The sequence below is a fragment of the Copadichromis virginalis genome, linkage group LG11 (genome assembly GCF_057382275.1).
Source record: "Copadichromis virginalis isolate Kocher_CV1m ecotype Utaka linkage group LG11, C_Virginalis_male_GT1.1, whole genome shotgun sequence".
Lineage (NCBI taxonomy): Eukaryota > Metazoa > Chordata > Actinopteri > Cichliformes > Cichlidae > Copadichromis > Copadichromis virginalis.
This window is the reverse complement of record NC_140628.1, coordinates 34,332,157-34,353,248: the sequence shown is the minus strand read 5'-3', so window position 1 is coordinate 34,353,248 and position 21,092 is coordinate 34,332,157. Positions and strand designations below refer to the sequence as shown.

The following is a 21,092-nucleotide window of genomic DNA, read 5'->3' as shown; positions in this document are numbered from 1 at the left end:
CGAGAAGATGCCTGCGAGCTGGTCAGCACACTCCCGAAGCACCTGGCCAGATATGTTGTCAGGTCCTGCAGCCCTTCATGGGTTTGCTCTGCGAATTGTTATCCTAACATCTGCTGTGGACAGGCAGAGTACTTGGTCTGTGGGGGAGGGGGGCATTTTCTTGCTGGCTCTCTGCCTCAAAATGTGCAAATAAGTCCTTTAGTTTGTCAGGCAGGGAGGGATCACTGCTGCATGCCAGAGGTGTTGTATTGTAGCCTGTGATTGTTTGCCCTGCCACATGCACCATCTGTCCTTTGAACTTGTGAAGTGTGTATTGATCTTTTCTGCATACTCCCACTTTGCCTCTAATGGCCTGTGACAGGTCTGCTCTGGCTGTAGTGTAAGCTTCTCTATGGTTGGAATTAAATTCAGAGTCTGTGATTTTCATAGGGTTGCGTAGCTTTGCAGAGAACCAGGGTTTATGGTTTGCATAGGTGATGATGGTCTTGGAGACAGTGACATCCTCAATTCTTTTTCTGATGTAGTTGGTCACTAAGGTTGTGTACTGTAGCAGCTTCTCTAACATATCCCAGTCTGTGCATTCAAAGCAATCTTGCAGAAACGGTGTGGTCCCCTCTGGTCATGTTCTCACCTCTCTGAAAGTTGGTCTGATCTTTTTAGATCAAGATTAGTTGTGATGTTGCCAGAGATGGGTAATCCGATTACTTTTTTCAAGTAACGAGTAAAGTAAGGGATTACTATTGCAAAAACGGTAATTAGATTACCTTTACTTTCCCGTAGGAACGCTGCGTTACTGCGTTACTAAAACCGTGATTTTTTTTGCGAGAATGTCTAATGACAGTGACGTAAACAAGTGCGACGTTCGTGACAACAGCTGTGTGCAGATCAACAATGGATAATATATCGAGTACGGGAGAGAGTATGAGCGTGCAGCGTTTAAAGCGTGGAAGTACTGACCTTACTTTGAGTTTGATTCCATAAAAAGTGACAAAAACATTAGCGTCCGTTGTGCGTGGGAAGAAAACTTCTTTTTACAGCGAAAAAACCCCCTAAACTTCCGAGCAAGCACCGAGTGTGCTACGACATAATGGGAAATTCACAGAGAAACTCGCGGATTCTTCCACTGACCGCTGCGGCACACCTTCACCAGGGTAAACCTCCGCCTACCGCACTCCTGCTTTACAGGTGAAAATAGAGCAACAGGACCGCTAGTCTTTGACTTTATTTATTTTCTACTGTGTTTTACTTGCATCTATTTGAAAGAGTGAGTGTAAACACACACAAAAAAAATTATTTTATGTGCTGGAATGTGCAGAAAATAGGTTTAAATATTAAACAAATTTCTTCCAGTCAGAGAATGCATGATGCATAAAGTTAAAAGATTAAAACTAATAAAACAAGTTTTAAAAAGGGACTTTTCCATTTGATTACATTTTGTATGATGGATTATGTAGAAAAAGTAGAATTGGGCTGAAAGACCTATCACTTTATCACCTATTCAGGTTGATAAAGCCTTCTCCGTCATCGGCTGAGTGCTCAGGTGAGTTCACTCAGCCATTTATGGACCTTATTTCGCGGGCACTGCCTGAACAGACTGACTGCACTGTGCAGCCCCAGCCGCTGCATTCTGAGCCGGCTGTTTGCCCTGCGCAGCTACAGTTAGCCTCATCTAAGCCAGAGGTCATCACATCGGCTGGACCTGCTTTGCCTCTGCTAGTTGTCTCCACACTTGCTCAACAGCTCACAGCTGCCACGCTACCACCTTCTCCACAATCACCATCGTCTGTGGCAGGTACGCCGCCCTCAGCTCTAGCATCTGCACTACCTTTTACATCACCAGCAGGCCCAACCACTGTCCTACCCGAGCCAGAGGTCCCTGTACCATTTGGACTCACTCTACCCATGCCAGACGTCAGCATGCCTGGGGGACCCGCTCAGTCCGCACCAAGGGTCTGTGAGCCGCCCGGACCTGCCACACCTGCCCTTGAGGTCGTCGCGCCACCTTGTCCTGCTTTGTCTGACCTTGCACGCCGGCTGTCTGCCAAGCTTCCTGTGAGTTTTCTGGCACGTCCGTGTCCAGCACATCTAGTATGGCCTGCACGTCCATGTCCAGCACGTCCCAGATCGCCTGCTGTGCTGTGTCGCCATCCACTTAAGCTATTTTGTCGCCACCGCCGGGTCGGCCACCAGAACCATTTCCCTGCCGACGCCGGACCCGTGGCAGGCCGCCCAAACTGTTTCTTTGCCTCTGCTTTACCCGAGGTTGGTCAGCTGAGTGGTCCTGCCTTTGTCACCGCCCACCAAGTTGGCCTCCAGAACTGTTTTGCTGTTGCTGTTTGAATTGCGGTCAGGCCGCGTTTTGTGTTGGACTGTGGCCCTTTTTGATTTCCTGGGGGTTTTGGGACATAAAATGCAGAACTCAGAAGCAGGTTTGAACGCAAAGCAACTTTATTACAGAACTTTGCAAGAATCCACAGAACCTAAACTAGCCAGGCGCTTGAGCAAATTAACAAAGACATGCAAAACAGACAGAGCACAAACATAGTGTTACGGTACTGGGTCTGCAACCCAGTATTTATGTTTCAGATCTTGATTTCATATACTTTGGCTATTGTTATTTCTGGTTTTGGCTATCTTTCCTTTGTGCTTAGTGATTTTAGTTTTTCCTTCCTTTGTATTTTTCTTAGTCTTCCCCTGTCTCGGTTCCTAAGTCAGTCATGTCTTTATGTCTCAGTGTCAGGTCCGCGTCTTTGTTAATGTCTCTGGTTTTCTGTTTTACTTTGATTGTCTCATGTCCTGTGTTGAGCGTTTTCAGTTTGGCTTCCCCTTTGGCTTGTTATGTCTGATTAGTTGCAGCTGTGTGTCCACCTGTTCCCCATCCTTTTGTCATCCTGCCTGTGTATTTAAGTCCTCCATCTCCCCGTTTCTTGTCACAAACAAAACAAAACATAAGGAGCCCAAGAACCGAGATACCGGAATAACTCAAAACAAATCCCACTGGGTCAACCATGAGTCCACTAAGCAAAAAGTTCAGGAAGCCAACCCGGAGGCTGACAGCACAAAAGTCAAACACAAGGTACTCAGGGGGCCGGCCGCATGAAAGGCAGCGGCAGCGACGTGGGAACAGTTCAGGGGGCCGACCGCGCAGACGGCAATGGTGGCAATGGGGAAACAGTTCAGGGGGCCGACCGTGCGGACGGCAACGGTGGCAACGCAGACGAGACACATCAGGAGGCCGGCCACGCGGAAGGCAGTGGCGGCAATAAAGCAGGTCTGGAGGCCGGCCGCGAAGCCAGCGGCGGCAACGACCTCGGTCTCGGGGCCGCCCTCAACGGCGAAGACGTCCAACCAAAGGCCTGTAAAGTGGCCGGCAAAGGCGAGGTATTTCAGGCCAAGCTGGGTCGGACAGCGGTGAAGTGGCAGTCACTGGCGAGGCTGACGAAGACACAGAAGCTGGACCAGGCGAGGCAGAAGCTGAAGCGGAGGTTGGACCAGGCGTGGATGAAGCTGCTGCTGCTGCAGGCGGCGTGGATGAAGCTGCTGCTGCAGGTGGTGGTGTGGAGGTCGCAGGTGGTGGAGTGTAGGTTGCAGGTGGTGGAGCCGGTGGTGGCTGAACGGTCTCGCCAGAACCGTCAGCAGACATGAGGACGTGCTGGCTGGGTCCTCCCGGATCCCCAGCTGATGAGGCAAGAGACTGGACGGGCTCCTCGGGCCCTCCAGCTGACGAGGCAGGAGGCTGGACGGGCTCCTCGGCCCCTCCAGCGGAGACAGGAGGCTGGACGGGCTCCTCAGGCATTCCAGCGGATACAGGAGGCTGAAGCGGCCCCTCGGACCCTCCAGCGGAGATGAGGATGTGCTGGCCGGGCTCTCCAGAAACCCCAGCGGATGAGGCAGGTGGCGGGGTGGGAGCCGCGGAGGGCTGGATGGACTCATCCGAGCTTCCAGCAGGAGCTGATGTAGAGCCAGAGGGTATAGGGACCCCTGGCTGAATGTGTAGATGACCAGGTGAGTGAGTGTGTAGAGTACCAGCTGACTAGGGGACTAAATCGCTACAGGTGACACCGGGAGCTGAGCTACAGGGGACACTGGGAGCTGAGCTACTGGATGTTGTACTGAAGTATGAACTGGTGGGAGAGCTGATGCCTGAGCTGCAGTTTGTAGTGGCAGTTGTGGTGAAGGTGGAGTTGATGATTGAGTGAATGAGCAGCTAAACGGGCCTCTGGCTGGGCAGCTAAAAGGGGTGCAGCTAAGGGCTGAGTGGGTGATTGAAAAAGAGCCGGAGTGGCTGGCTGCAACAACGTTTGTGGTGAAGTTGCAACTTGTGGTTGAGTTAATGATTTCTCAGCCTCGACAATATTGTCACTACATGTCTTAGAATGAGCCGAGGCCACTGCGATACAGCAGCGGCGAAGCCGGCTCGGTCCCGAACTTGTATTGCCTCCCGGGCTCGATGCAAACTGAGGTGCTGGAGGACTGGAAATCACGAACACACATCAAGTTGAAGATACGACGCGACAGGGAACAGAGGAAAACACAGGGCTTACACAGGGGAGTAATCAGGGAATGGAAAATAGGAGGGAGACACAACGGGGAGGGTTTGGGCTAACGAGACATGGGGAGCAAAGTTAGACACACTGACATGAGGCACAACATTTCACAATAAAACAAGAAACAGGCATAGACCAGGCACTAAACTGAACCTATACTAAACAAGAGACACGACCTAAGACCAATTTTATTGTTTATTTTATTTTAACCTGCTAAATATGGGACAGACTTGACTGGGGAAAAGAAAGGGGAGAAAGAAAGAGGGAAAGAAAAACAGCGGGGAAGAGGAATGGTGATAAAGGGCAAAAAACCAAAAACCAACAAAATAAGCAGACAGAGAATACATATATCGGTCACCTGGATCACCTGTTGAGAAAGAAAAAAGAGAAAACAAGCAGAAAAAAAGAGCAAATATAATAAACAACATCATTACGATGATCTATGGGAATATAACAGTAAATATTAAACATTATTGTGCAGCACGTAAGATCGACAGCGCACAGTGTGCTTTGAGGTAGAAGCCAAAAAGGGTGTAGTTTGTGTGTGTGAGCACCCGTGTGTACACCTGTGAGCATGAACGCGCTTGTATTTAAAAGGTTCCTTCATGTAATGATCTGCTAGAGGATGTGGGGAGCCACAGCCCTGTCCTCCAGGGCTTGAAGCAGGTATGGAGGAGATCAAGACTCCAGACATCCAGAGGCCCTCAGCACACAAGAGACCAAGGAAGACCAACAGAGGGGCAGCTGCGCCACTATTCCAGAAAGAGCTGAGGAGAGCCCCAGATGAGGGGTCACTCAGCAGCCGCGGAGCAGAAGCCAGGGGGAGTTGCAGTGACGTGCCCGTGCCCGGCCCCACAGAGCCTGGGACAGCTCACAGAGAAAACTGCACCCACCCTGTCATCCACTCATCTTCCAGACTACACAAGACAATAGACGCCCAGGCTGAGATCTTCCTCCACCTCTCCTATATCTCTCCCTTCTGCAGAGTGAGTTCCTGAAGAGAGGAGACCTCTTGCAAGATGTAACAGCCTCCCCCACCAGTTGAAGAGCCCCCCAGATGGCTCGATGCACTGGCGGTACCCTGCGCCAGGGCTGGGCCCCCATACACCCACCCGCCTGCAACCCCAGCGACACAACAACCAGGACCCAAGCCCCCAAGGCCCAGCCAAGGCTCCAGCCCAGAGAAGGAGCCCTCCAAGGAAGATGCTCCTGGGGAATCCCCCGACGCCCCAAGCCTGTCCCTACCCCTACACCAATCACAACAGCGAAGGTGGGACCAAACTATGACCCCCCCCCCTCCTCCACTAGGTGATGGAGCTGATCAAAGGAGCCCAGAGCAATTGATCTGATGTGGTGGCAGAGGCTGTATCAAGACTAAGACCAATATAGATAATTTCTATATTGGTTAGAATTAAGATTATTTTTATTTTTCCAGTTCATGAGGACTGTTTTCTTGGCTATGCATAGGGCAGTGAAAATCATATGGGCTATATTCTTTTCTGTAGTGACATTATCTAAGCTGCCCAACAAACACACTAAGGGGGAAGTTGGAATGTTAAATTTCAGACACTTTGATAAGTCTTCACATATCTCGCGCCAAAACTTCTGAACTGGTGGACAGAACCAAAGAGCGTGGATATAATTGTCCGGTGTATTGGTTTGGCAGTGTGAGCAGTTGTTGGTAGACGTAAAGCCCATCTTGAACATCCAATGACAGGTATAGTGCACTCTATGTAATATTTTGTATTGAATTAATTGAAGACTGGGATTTCTAATTAGATGAAAGGTTTTTAAGCAAATCTGAGACCAGAAGTTTTGGTCTAAGTTAACTGATAAGTCCGCTTCCCATTTTGCAATAGGAAGTGATATTGATTCATCTGTTTTAGAAAGCATTCTGTATATTTTGGAAAGTAATTTTGGGGTTTTAAGAGTAAGAAATTGTACCACACTTGGTGGTGTTTGTAGTTCAACTTGACCCGGTTTAAATTTCTTTTTTTTACTATGGATTTAATTTGTCGATATTCTAAAAATCTTTTCTTGTTGATCCCATATTGTGTAACTAGTCTGTCAAATGAAATAAATTCTGTTCCTTCTAATATATGTTCTAAATATTTGATTCCTTTACCACTCCAACCTGGAAAGTTTATCATATTATTGTTTTGTAATATGTCAGGGTTGTTCCAGATAGGTGTACGTTTGCATGGGATTAATGAAGACGCCGTCAATTTTAGAAACTCCCACCAAGCGTCCCACCAGAGCAGCATGGTGGGACGCTTTTGAAGCATTCATATCGTTGGATGTTTGAGCTGATAAATGGTAGGTCTGAAATCTATAGATTATTGCAAAGTGCTTGTTCTACATCTAGCCAAGGTTCATCTAAGAGGGTATGTTTTAGCCATCCTGAGATAAACTGAAGCCTGTTGGCTAAGAAGTAGTGCTGAAAGTTAGGCAGTTCTAGTCCTCCTTTATCCTTGGTCTTTTGTAGTGTTTTTAAGCTTATACGTGGGGGTTTATTTTTCCAAAGGAATTTGGACATACATGAATCTAGAGATCTGAACCAATCTTGTGGCGGTTTAGTTGGGATCATTGAGAATAAATAATTTATTTTTGGTAAGACCATCATTTTTATAGCGGCAACCCTTCCCATGAGTGATATGGGTAGACATTTCCATGTAGCCAGATCACCTTCTACTTTCTTTAAAAGTGGGATATGGTTTAATTTAGTTAGATCTGCAAGCTTGGTAGAAACATTAATACCTAAATATTTTATATTTCCCGATTGCAGTTGTGTAGAAGAATTATGGAAGGAGCCATTAATCAGGAGGACTGTAGATTTTGACCAGTTAATTGAGTAATCTGATATTCTTGCAAAAGAGTTTATCAATTCAATCACCCCAGAGATATTGGTTTGTGAGTTTTGGAGAAAAAGTAACACATCATCCGCATAAAGGCTGATTTTATGTTCCACGTTCTTGCATTTTATGCCCTTAATTACTTAATTCTGTCTAATTGCTGCTGCTAGTGGTTCAATAAAAATTACAAACAGTGAAGGGGAGAGTGGGCATCCCTGCCTGGTGCCCCTCAAGAGACAGAAGCTGGAGGATGTTTGGTCATATGGTTTGACACAAGCTGTTGGGGAATTGTATAATATTTTTACCCAGTTAATGAAAGAGGATCCAAAACCAAATTTGTGTAAAGTTGCAAATAGAAATTTCCAGTTAACTCTGTCAAATGCTTTTTCTGCATCTAAAGAAAATATTGGAGTTTCAAGGTTTTTACTGTATGAGTAGTCTATCAAATTAAGTAATCTACATGTATTTGTTGATGAGTGCCTACCTTTTATGAAACCAGTTTGGTCAGGATGAATTAAGAGGGGGGTTATTTTCTCTAGTCTCTTTGAGAGAGCTTTGCAGATTATTTTAAGTTTCTACATTTATAAGGTCTACATTTATGGAGGTCCACAGGGTCTTATGGAACCCTGTGGACCTCCATAATTAACCTTAGTGTAAAGAGTACTCTTCATTTACATGAACTCATTTGAGTCTATTAGATTGATATTATTCAAACTCCAATAGTGCTGTACCTATAATACCTACAGCAAGCTCTAATCACTGTAACAAAATGTTATTTTCAGTAGTATTGACCAGTACCTGCACTAACAGGACAAGAACAGTGATTAGTCCTCTGTCAGAGGCCATAAGAAGATCATTTATAACCTTCACTAAAGCTGTATTTGTGATGTGATTAACTCTGAAGCCCGACTGAAATCATTCCTCTACAGAGGACCCACCTAAGACAGCTTTGTCAAGTGATGGCTTTGTAAATAACGGTGTAAATACTGCAAGCTTGAAGGCCTGTGGTACCTATCATTCAGCAAACATAGGGTGATCATATTTTACTCACTGCCATGCCATCATCACACAGATCCAACCATTCATACCTGCTGTTAAGACGTAAGAAGCTGTTGCAGTATTCACCAAAAAAATAGGTGTCACTACTAAGACAATATAGAAGAATAGAATAGAATAGAATAGAATAGAATTCATCTTTATTGTCACTGCACACGCCATATGTACAAGGCAATGAAATGCATGTCATACTCGCTGATATGAACAAGAAGAAGTCACAACTGGAAGCTTTTTTTTTTTGCATCCTTTCTTTCCACAACAGTTGCAACATCTCACTCTGTGTGTCTGTATGTCCCTGAGTTTCAGTGATGGAGGTATAAACAGGCATGATCTGACACAAGTTAAAAAAAAATCAAGAGGTGCATGACTGGGCAACACACAATAAAAACTGTGTCGCACAACACAGGATGTTATGTGATACGTGAGACACCCATGACACAAGCCACGTGGCGAGCATAAAAACAGCCTTAGGTGGAACTCGACTGAAAAATTGTTGAGCCGAGTCGTACTGCCTTGAATTGCAACGAGTTAATCCAAGCAAGTGCTAGATGTTGTTTTCTCAAAAACAAATTTAAAAACTTTCCAATGCAAAACAGTCATAAATGCACACGTAAGGACAGAAAAAAGATACACAAATATATATATATGTAGAGAGAGAGAGAGAGAGAGAGACGGTGTATAACTTTTCATTATCATAGTGTACTTTTTCTTACACATAGTTTCGTTGGCAAATGTCTGTAATCTGGCTTTGCTGTTACGCGCCAAAATATTCTAATCTGTAAAACTGTGTCTATTCTATGTTCACATTGCTCTGTGCTAGTCTGTTAAAGTACATTTATCATCCATATTAATCACTTCCCCTGATTTTTCTCTCGTCAGCCACTTCTTCAAGGCTCCTTGGTAAAAACTCTTCCATCAGATTGTTTTCTCCACGTTAGATGAAAAACAGCAGTCGTGTTATAACTCCTTAGCTTCTGGTTCATCTATTAAACAGAGAATATTCATGTTTCCATTTACTATAGCAAAACCATGAAGGTCCTAATGCGATGAAGTAGTTATTTCATGTCGCAATCTAAATAAACATATATATGATATACTCAAATTTAACTGCTCATCATTAACAAAGATCTGCATCACTTACTTGCTCCAGGATGTCTGCTTGCACCGAAGGATTACTTAGATCCAGCATTGAGTCCTGTGGGCTGATCCTCAGTTTAATGAAACTCAGTTTTTTGACTACTATAAACAGATGTGAACAGAGTTAGTCTGAATCGTATTTGCAACACTCTCCTTCATTTTACACATTTCTGTCACTGAGAAAAATGAAGATAACAATAGTTTTTGCTATTTGAAAAAAAAAAAGTAAAACTAAATGTGTTAGTAAAGAGTTTTACTCACTGCAGTTACAAACGAATGGATGTGTTTCTGTGCATGCCCTGTCTCCCCATTTACCAGAGTTTACCTTCAACATAGCAACACAGGTTTGAGTGCTATCAGTCCGGACAAGCATGTCTGGGTTCCAGTATCTAAATGAGGAGTCAGTCTGGTCTGACCACTCCCAGGGGTCTCTGAAAAGGCCAACATACACTTCACTGCCATTGGCTACTTGCTGGACTATCTGGTACTCAGCATCATTCCTTAGACTGGTCAGGTCTGTGTAGTGTGCTCTGCAATAATCCCGAGCAGCAGTCCAAACCATGTTTTGTGTGTTAAGGATGTATTGATCTGCACCTTGTTTTGTTGCTGCAAAGTAAAATAAAATGAGCTTCACTGACTTTTCATTTCCACAAAATTCACAGTTAAAACATTTACTATGTAGCAATGGTCCTCAGGTTTCAGCCAAGAGAGTGTGCAGTGTGTTCTGTAGTATTCCAGAGAATCAAAGCAAGACAGTTTTTATGTACTGACAAACTACTGATCAAAATAAAGAGACAGGTTTTTTTTTAATTTAACTTTAAACCTATTTACAAATATTACAGTACTAATCAAAGAAGGATAAATAAGATTTGAAAATAAAAAAGTGCCATTACATTTAGTGAAAACCAGTTTGAGTGTTTGGCACGAGCTTGATGCAATCACTGTATACACCACTTTTCATTTAATTATTACTTATTATTAAACACTAACTCTTTTCCACAGCCTGTCTTTTGTCTTGTCTTGTCTCCTTCCTCCCTCTGAAAATTTACCTATTTGATGGATTTCCATTAAATATCAGAGACACATTCTAACAGGTAACCATGAATTTGCCAGGATTTGCTGGGTTGCAGGCAAGGGAAGGACACAAATGCAGGACTCATATATGAGGCTCAACTGAAACAGTCGCTTTATTTCTGATACTCAGCGACCAGGAAACACTAGGCAACACTAAGACTCTAGAAGAGCGCACACACAGTCAGGTAAACAACAACGATGTGACAAGGAAAAGGGAAAACTGAGGACTTAAATACACACACACACACACGCACGCACGCACACACACACACACACACACACACGATAACAAGAGGACAAAGAGACAGAGGAAGCAAAACAGAACATAATGCACACATGATGAGAGTATGGCAAAAACAACTATTTAAAATGACTCACCATCAAAGCAAACTGAATATTTTTGGTTGGTACAGGACAAAATATTCAGTTTCCCGTTGCTGGAAACTGCACAGTTGTTATTCGTTACTGAGCTCCACAACAAGTAGTTTCTTTCTCCCTCTTTGTAGAAGTCGTCGTCTGCCAGAGACCAGTGCCACCTGAAGGTCGTGCCTTTTGAAAGGCCAGTCCACACAGCATCAGCATATTTATCTTTGACAGCTTCAAGTACAATTTCCATCTCTCTCATGTCATTAATGGTGGCCAGGTCGAAACATTGCTCCCTACAGATGCTCTGGGCTTCAGACCAGGTCTTTGGTGTTTGAAAGAAGACAAACTGGGGCTGGAGGCCATGTGAAAATTGAAAAGACAGGCCTGTGGAACAGAAATATATGAAATACTTAATGACAAGCCATTATAAAACCCACTACTGTCAGTAGTCAGATCTTTAAAAATCACACACAAAAACTGATATTTCAAAACTTTACTTAGAATGTAATTAAAGATGTTTACTGTAAAATTTGTCAACATTTCAGCAACATGTGTACCACTGAAAATTAAGTCTAGAACAAAAATAAAGTGGGTTTATGAACACTGCAGATCTGCTTAACAAACACTTTAAGGTAGAAGATTCAAACAATATGTTAAACCTAAAAACAATAGAAAAACCATGAGCTTAATTATCAGAATTTGTCAGATAGTCGCAATATATTTACATCATTAGATATTATGTTATTATCCAGGTAATATCAATTGTGGCAGTTGGCTCTTTCCAGCAGTGCCTTGTGTTAAAGGGGACAATTTAAAGTAATGCACACTATGTTTTCCACAAGTGTAGGAAAAACATATTACAATTGTCCTAACTATTTTTAATTTCATCTAAATCCATATTAAACCTAAATAAATGGTGTGCTTCTTTTTTTTCACAGCAGTGGAATGGGAGTGAATAGGGGAACTACTGACTGAAAGACCCTGTAGGAGCATTCCCCCCAAAGAGTTTTGGGTGAGCTCATTGTGAAACCTAGCCCCACCCTATCATGTGATTTCCTGAGGTCAGATGGCCTAGGGCAGGGGTCGGCAACCTGCAGCTCCGGAGCCGCATGCGGCTCCTTTTACTTATACTGCAGCTCCAGGTGGTTTGGGAAAATAAATTAGAAGTATTTAGCTGAAGTGTATTTTATTTGTGTTTAGTTCTTTTATTTTTAACTTGTAGTTCTAAATTGGAAGATTATTGTGATATTGAAATACAAAAATAAAATTATATTTTATTATTTTTCATTGCACAGAATAAGCGTCACACTCGCGGAAGCCGATGTACCCGCCGAAATGCCGTGCATTTATCGAGACTTTCAACCCCAGGTAGGCCAATTAGGGATTTTCGGATCCACATTATGTCAGCAGCTATTCTCCTCCGTGAACTATGTTAAAAACAAACACCGCTCACGCCTCACAGATGCAGTGGCGGGTCTAGAAAATTTTTGTTGGGGGGCCAGGTAGGGGCACAGATTTGGAGAAGGGTGGCAGATGTAATTGGCAGATAATGTTAAAAAGAAAAAAATTCTACCAACTGTTAACCATAATTCAATAATCCTATAAACCTAATAACCGAAAACGCTTTTAACTCTTATTAGAATGAGGTTTTAACCACTACGGTGCAAAGTATTTAGATACTGTGTTGATAAAGTACAAGAGATACAATCAGTGCTTGTCAATGTTTATTCAGCATTCGAGGACATCAATATTTGCATAGTATTTTTACTGACATATAGTGCACATATGTTTTGGGCAAAAACATTTTTGAATATTAAAATACGAACATTTTTAACATACAATTGGCAAATTAGCCAATGCCAATGCAAAACTTTATCTGCCTGTTAAAAAAGAAGATAATCTTCTTACAAACCGTTTTTTAATTTTGAAACAGGAAAAAAGTCATTTGAATGAAACCTGAAAGCAAGTAAATACTTTCTATGCTGCGTTATGATAAACTTTGGTAATATTGATGTATAAAGAACAACACTGGCTGATGATGAAATACAGTCAGCTGGCATGGTGACACTGCCAGTATTAACCTGCAGGGCTGGACTGGGACAAAAAATTGGGCATTTTGACTACAGACCGGCCCACCAGGTATTAAAGCCATAAAGCCTTTGAATGAAAACAAACGCTGTTGTGACAGTGATGTACACTGTCTTTTTGGTATATGTATGATTTCTATTCATTTTACGTCAGATAAAAACTTTGTTCGCAAGATTCAGAAAGTTATTTAATAAAAGCTAAATATTTTAAATGAGAATAAGAAAGAAAGGTATTTCCTTGTGCCCCCCTTTCCCTGTTAATGCCCTACCTGCCCCCCTGGCAAAACTTTGTTACCAGCTGTCAGCTACTTAGAAAAGGATCCTGGTGTTATTTGTCTCTCAGAAACAGTTGATAACTTCCCTTCAATTCATTCATGTCACCTAAAAGGTAAACCTGTTTCTGTCATGGTCCCTGTGCCCTGCTGGTCAATCCTCTATTGGGCAATATGTTTGTGGTTTGTTTGCTCTCTCGCCCTCTCTCTCTCACTCTCTCTCTCTCTCTCGCCACGGCGATGCTCACTGCGGGCTCCCGCTGCTGGCCCACACACCTGCTCATCACCACACCGGCCACTGATCCCAGCTGATTACTGCACTACTTAGATGGCGAGTCTGCACTAGTCTTCGCTGGATCGTTGAACTATCAGCGTCAGTCAAACTTGTGTATCTGCCAACCTGTATCTTGAAAGCCCTTTGTTATTATCCCGCTAACCCGACCTTTTGTGTTTAGATCGTTTTTGGAACCGGATTCTGAGAGGAGTGACTGAGGAGGAGCTTTTGTACAGAAAGTGTGGAGCACCTTTTCCCCTAACCCTGTTTCCCACGGACCCTGGCGACCCGGACCCGTTTCCCCTGCACGTTGTACATAGCCACTTGGTGATTGTGTTCACTGTGAATAAACGCACTGTTCTTCGCTTAAAGGGAAACCCTGGCCTGCGCCTGAGTCTCTTTCGGAACCCCTAACAGAACGATCCAGCCATTATGGACTCAGCAGGACAGGACCCCGTGGGCCGGGCTCTGGCCGCCCAGGAAGCCGCGCTGGTCCGCCATGAACAAATGCTCGGGCAGCTACGGCAGGATGTCGCCGCATTGACCCTGGCAGTGGCGCAGTTAATACCGCTGGGGGGAAATGCGCAACCAGGGAATCCCCAGCCGCCCAGCCCGGCTCCCCAGGCGGCACCGCCCGCCGTAGCGTCAGGTAGCTCACCGCGGGTCGGTACGCCGTCTGACGGACCTTTACCCACACCGGAACCATTCTCGGGTGAGTCTGACAAATGCGCCGGATTTTTGGCTCAGGTGTCTCTGACGTTTCGCGAGCTGCAGCGTTTTCATGGCAACGATGGGGCGAAGATCACTTATTTAGTTCAACTTCTGAGGGGCCGTGCACTAAAGTGGGCCCAGGTTGTGTTAAACTCTGATCCTGTCATCACCTACGCTGACTTTCTCTCCAAGTTTAAGAATGTGTTTAACCCAGGCACCGGGGCAGAGGCCGCTGCTCTCCGTCTCCTCAACTTCAAACAAGGTAGGAGAAGCATGTCTGATTACGCTATCGACTTCTGGATTCTGGCAGAAGAGGCAGGGTGGAATCAGGAGGCGCTACGGAGCACGTTGCTGAACAATGTCAGAGAAGAATTAAGGGACGAGCTAATCATGCGTGATCTCCCTGCCTCCTTTAATGAGCTAATGTCCCTGTGCATTAAGGTGGATGAGCGGTTACGGGCTCGCCGGTCGCAGCGGAACTACAACTTCCATGAGGCTGCGGGAGTCTCTGGCACCGGCGCCATGGCGGATGCCGGCCCCTCCCGGACTCACGAGAGCGGGGACGGAGAGGAACCCATGCAGCTGGGCGGCTCCCATCTCACCGCGGCGGAGCGTCAGCGCCGGATTACCGCCGGTGAGTGCCTCTATTGTGGTCACAGGGGACATGTTGTGGCTACCTGCCCTTCGCGGGCAAAAGGGCGCGCCCGCCAGTGATGGTAGGAGTACTGGTGGGCGAGCTGAGCCAGGAAGAAGCTCCTCCCCGTTTAACACTACCGGCCACGCTTTCCATTCACTCTAAGAGCCGCTCCCTATCGGTGTTAATCGACGCTGGGGTGGAACAAAACTTTATTGACTGTCAGTTAGCCCGGCAACTTGGGTTACTATTGGAGCCCCTGCCTCATGCATTACGGGTTACGGCATTGTCAGGTCAACGCCTTCCAGACATCACTCTGGTGACGGAGCCTGTCGAGCTCACCCTCTCTGGCAATCATTCTGAAGAAATCTGTTTTTTGGTGTTTAAAGCAACTCGCACTCCACTAGTTCTCGGCCATCCTTGGCTACAACAGCACAACCCTCACATAGATTGGCTAAAGGGGCGTGTCACTGGGTGGGGGGAGGACTGCCACATGACCTGCCTTAAAGCAGCCTCGCCTCCAAGCGTTGAAACGCCCTCTTCTGGGGTATTGGAATCAGCTGATTTAACTAATGTGCCCTCTGTTTATCACGACCTAGCTGAGGTGTTTCAAAAGGCCCGCGCCCAGTCACTCCCTCCGCATAGACCCTATGACTGTGCTATCGAACTGCTCCCGGGAGCTCCTTTACCCACCAGTCGGCTATATAGCATCTCACTTCCAGAACGAGACGCTATGGACAAGTACATCACGGAATCCCTGGCTGCCGGCCTCATTCGGGCCTCCACCTCTCCAGTCGCGGCAGGCTTCTTCTTTGTCGAAAAGAAGGATAAAACCCTCCGGCCATGCATTGACTATCGCGGATTAAACAACATCACAGTAAAAAATAAATACCCTCTGCCGCTCCTCAGTTCTGCCTTCGAGCTCCTCCAGGGGGTTACTGTTTTCACCAAACTGGATTTGCGAAACGCATACCATCTGGTTCGCATCCGTGAGGGCGATGAGTGGAAGACCGCCTTCAACACCCACCTCGGCCACTTCGAGTACCTTGTCATGCCCTTTGGTCTCACTAACGCCCCTGCGGTGTTCCAAGCCCTGGTGAACGACGTGCTCAGAGACTTCATTAACCGTTTTGTTTTTGTCTATCTAGATGACATCCTGATCTTTTCCAGAAACCAATCCGAGCACGAGACCCATGTCAGACAGGTCCTGCAACGACTCCTCGAAAACCGATTGTTCGTCAAAGGAGAAAAGTGTGAGTTCCACGTCTCCACCGTTGCATTCCTGGGGTACATAATCGACCAAGGAAACCTCCGCCCGGACCCTGTGAAGGTAAAAGCCGTTGTTGAGTGGCCGGAACCTCCTAATAGGCACCAACTGCAACGTTTCCTTGGATTTGCCAACTTTTACCGGCGGTTCATTCGGGACTTCAGCCGAGTTGCCTTGCCGCTGACCCAGCTAACCTCTCCCAAGCTTCCTTTTCAGTTGAACAAAGAAGCTCAGGCAGCTTTCCAAGAACTGAAGAAACGATTCGCCTCAGCCCCCATCCTGATCCAACCCGACCTCACGCAGCCATTTGTGGTCGAGGTCGACGCGTCCGACTCAGGGGTTGGAGCGGTTCTGTCGCAACGGAAGGACGGTAAGCTCCACCCTTGTGCCTTCTTCTCCCGCCGTCTGTCCCCTGCAGAGAGAAACTATGACGTCGGGGATCGGGAACTGCTGGCGATAAAACTAGCCCTGGAGGAGTGGCGGCACTGGTTGGAGGGCACGGCTCAGCCTTTCCTCGTCTGGACAGACCACAAGAACCTGGCATACCTACAATCAGCTAAGAGGCTCAACGCTCGACAGGCCAGGTGGGCCCTGTTTTTCACCCGTTTCCACTTCTCCATCTCTTACAGACCCGGTTCCCGGAATGTCAAACCCGATGCCCTGTCCCGTCAGTTCTCAGTCTCGGAGGACACCACTGAGCCCGCTCCCGTTCTCCCCGCCACCTGTGTCGTGGGCGCCATCTCCTGGGGGATCGAAGCAGCCATTCGGGAGGCTCAGGTGTCGGAACCGGATCCGGGAGGTGGGCCAGCCCAACGGCTCTACGTCCCTCAATCAGTACGTTCTCAAGTACTTCAATGGGCCCACACTGCCCGCTTTACGTGCCACCCAGGGGTCCACCGCACTATCAACTTCCTCCAGCGCTACTTCTGGTGGCCCTCTCTGACTAAAGACGCTCGGGAGTACGTCTCCGCCTGCGCGACCTGTGCCCGGAATAAACCATCTCATCAGCCGCCCGCTGGACAGCTCAATCCCCTGCCGACTCCGTCCAGGCCGTGGTCCCATATAGCTTTGGACTTTGTAACCGGACTGCCGCAATCAGCAGGCAACACTGTCATACTTACCATCGTAGACCGTTTTTCTAAAGCTGCCCACTTCATAGCTCTACCCAAGCTTCCCACGGCCATGGAGACCGCACGACTGCTTACCCGTCATGTGTTTCGTTTGCATGGGATCCCGGAAGACATTGTGTCTGACAGAGGCCCCCAGTTCACGTCTGGCGTCTGGAAGGAATTCTGCTCCTCATTAGGAGCAAAGGTCAGTCTGACCTCCGGTTACCATCCCCAAAGCAACGGTCAGTGTGAGCGAGCTAACCAGGAGCTCGAGGCAATGTTGCGGTGCACAGCGTCCTCCAACCAGTCCATCTGGAGTGATGAACTACCCTGGATTGAGTACGCCCATAACAGTCTGACTTCCTCCGCCACTGGTCTGTCTCCCTTCGAGGTCTCACTGGGTTTCCAGCTGCCTCTCTTCCCCTCTGTCGAGGGTGAGTATTCTGTACCATCTGTCCAGGCCCATCTACGGAGGTGCCGACGAGCTTGGCGGGCCGCACGGACGGCGTTGCTGCGCACAAAGGACCGAACCAAACAGACCGCAGATCGCCGCCGCACACCAGCTCCAGCATACAGCGTGGGACAAAAGGTATGGCTGTCCACGCGCTTTGTTCCTCTCAGGACTGAGTCCAAGAAGCTCAACCCAAACTTCATTGGTCCCTTTGAGGTTTCGGCACTGATCAACCCCGTCTCTGTGAAACTCCGGCTGCCGCGCAACATGAGGATTCACAATGTGTTCCACGTCTCCCAAATCAAACCTGTCCAGAATAGCCCCCTGTGCCCTCCTTCCGGGCCCCCTCCGCCCGCCCGGCTTGTGGACGGCTTGCCCGCCTATTCCATCACGCGGATTATGGACTCTCGCCGCCGCGGGCGTGGCTTCCAGTACCTTGTGGACTGGGAGGGCTGTGGCATTGAGGAGCGGTCCTGGGTTCCGCGGGCCGCTGTCCTGGACAAGCGTATGCTGCGGGCCTTCCATCTGTCTCATCCTGGTAAGCCTGGTGGGTCGCCGGGGGGCTCCCGTTGAGGGGGGGGTACTGTCATGGTCCCTGTGCCCTGCTGGTCAATCCTCTATTGGGCAATATGTTTGTGGTTTGTTTGCTCTCTCGCCCTCTCTCTCTCACTCTCTCTCTCTCTCTCGCCACGGCGATGCTCACTGCGGGCTCCCGCTGCTGGCCCACACACCTGCTCATCACCACACCGGCCGCTGATCCCAGCTGATTACTGCACTACTTAGATGGCGAGTCTGCACTAGTCTTCGCTGGATCGTTGAACTATCAGCGTCAGTCAAACTTGTGTATCTGCCAACCTGTATCTTGAAAGCCCTTTGTTATTATCCCGCTAACCCGACCTTTTGTGTTTAGATCGTTTTTGGAACCGGATTCTGAGAGGAGTGACTGAGGAGGAGCTTTTGTACAGAAAGTGTGGAGCACCTTTTCCCCTAACCCTGTTTCCCACGGACCCTGGCGACCCGGACCCGTTTCCCCTGCACGTTGTACATAGCCACTTGGTGATTGTGTTCACTGTGAATAAACGCACTGTTCTTCGCTTAAAGGGAAACCCTGGCCTGCGCCTGAGTCTCTTTCGGAACCCTTAACAGTTTCTCCATCACCTGTTCAGCTCTGATGATCCAGTAAGGACATCTCCTGGTTTCATCTGCATGTTTCCCTCTCACAACATATCCAAACCGATATCATGACCAGCAGCTTTTACGGCTGTGGCTCCAGCAAACATCAGCTGATACTAGAAATTAATATTAAATAAATTCTAACAACAGCTGATCAAGCTTAAACGTGCTGCTGTTGTTTAGCGCGACATCCGCTGATAAACAAACAAGAGAGAAAAGCCGATCAGCTGATCATTGATCAGTTTCATGATTGAAGTAGCAACAGGAGAGGAAGGGGGGAGAAGAAGAGAGATGATAGCAGGTTCATTCTATCATTCTGTCTGTATCTTCTACAAATCATACGAATACTGATGGAACCAAATGCCCGTCAAAGTCACAGATCAGCCAAAAGTCTGTAAAGAGGGTCCAGAGGAAGACCAGCAGGCTGAATTAATTATATTTAATTATATTTATTAAATATTAAATTATATTTTTGCCAAAATTGTATTTTTATTTTTCTTGATGCCCAGGTTTTTTTAGCTTTCACAAGGCAAGATTTTCACAGAGGTTAATGTCAGATGTTGTGATTTCCAGAGTCAGTTTGGTATATTATAAAATTTGTAATAGTTTTCTTTTTAAAGTGCTTTAATATAATAGACTATTGAGACCCACAAGTTGAAGACTGAATTTCCAAAAAAGTTTTCATTTTAATGTTCTACAATCAATTTAAGGCATTTTTAAAGGCCAAACTTAATTGAGTATCTCACTTTTACAGTTACGTTGTAGGTTTACAGTACTGTTCACAGTGTGTCACAGTTTTACAGTATTTAATGAAAATACTGTACTGTAAATGAATATACAACAAAAGCACTTTAAGCAAGACTACAATCTAAGTACCATAAACAATAACAGTAGAAATACCACAAAGGATGTTACAGTAATACTGTAAATGGATAATACAGAAAAAGTGCGGCGCAAGACATTCCAGTAAAAATTAAGTGAATGAGATCACAGTAGAACTACTGTAAAAGGAACTACAGTAATGCTGTAAATGGAAAAACAGTGAAGATACTGTAAAGGAAAGTAAAACAATACTGTAAATAAAATATACAGTAAGATTACTGAAATTTGTATTTACATTACGTTACTGGCACTACGTTACAAGTAGCTCCTGTCAGTTTCACAGCAACCTCTTCACAGTGTAACCACTGCTGCTACCATGATATTTCTTGGATATTAACAGGTTATTACGTGGTACGTTTGTTTGTACGGTCTTGTTTCTGCCGTGTTACCCTACTATTACCACTTCATTACTGAGCTTTAATAGAAAATGCTAAAAAAAAAAAGCAAAAAAAAAGCTACTTTTACTGAAATGCACTATACACTAAGCTAAAGATGTTCGAAAGGTTGACAAAACTTTTAACATTATTTTACAACACTAACCTGACAGCAGCAGAAGATGCATGATCCCCGCCATAGTTGCTATTCTTCTGACAAAGTTCTGCTGAAGGTTCCTGTTATATGTATATATATGTTTCCACCAGATACTACATTCTTTGTGCTGGTTTGCATTTCTGATCCTGATCATGTAAATGTTTCTCATCTAGAATGCAAAACAACCCTGTTCTTTGGTTAACTTAATGTCAAGGTAATTACAGCATTATACAGGGTGGAGACTTTGTTACTGATGGCAATGCTCCTAGTTCACCAAGAATATATTTTTCTTTCTCTCATTGGAGGATTTTATTTAAATACCATACATTACTATACTAATACTGTATTACATGCTAACATGCTAATTCATTAAACTTTTTAATTTTCAGTACATAACTAGGATTCCCAGATGGTGTTAATGCAGCAGGACTTATAGTACATAGGTTCATACTACAAAATCAGAATAAGGATAATTTATTCTTCCCTAAGGAAATTATGTGGTTATAGTTGCTTCAAGACAATAGAAATAGTAACAGACTGAGTTTAATTAAATAATACAACATAATACAAAGTTTACAAAATATAAGAAATTGCTCTAATATATATAAACAACTCAATTATAAAGTATAATTGAATATTACAGAGATATATATCGTGCATTTTACTCTA

At 45.7% G+C, this 21,092-nt stretch overlaps 1 protein-coding gene across 2 annotated transcripts; it reads right to left on the bottom strand.

Annotated features, from left to right (window-relative positions):
* Window positions 1-8,932: 8,932 nt before the first annotated feature.
* Window positions 8,933-20,474, bottom strand: LOC146699186 (lymphocyte antigen 75-like). 2 transcript variants are annotated; one of them, XM_085472729.1, is made up of 5 exons: window positions 20,433-20,474; window positions 11,045-11,416; window positions 9,854-10,198; window positions 9,597-9,694; window positions 8,933-9,438 (listed from the first exon to the last, which is right to left on the bottom strand). In XM_085472729.1, exons 1-5 carry the CDS (start codon window positions 20,464-20,466, stop codon window positions 9,343-9,345), a joined length of 945 nt encoding a protein of 314 aa, XP_085328855.1. In that variant the 5' UTR covers window positions 20,467-20,474; the 3' UTR covers window positions 8,933-9,342. The 2 variants fall into 2 exon arrangements, with proteins under 2 accessions (XP_085328855.1, XP_085328856.1); XM_085472730.1 differs by lacking the exons at window positions 8,933-9,438; window positions 9,597-9,694 and having other exon boundaries at window positions 9,846-10,198.
* Between the last annotated feature and the right edge of the window lie 618 nt (window positions 20,475-21,092).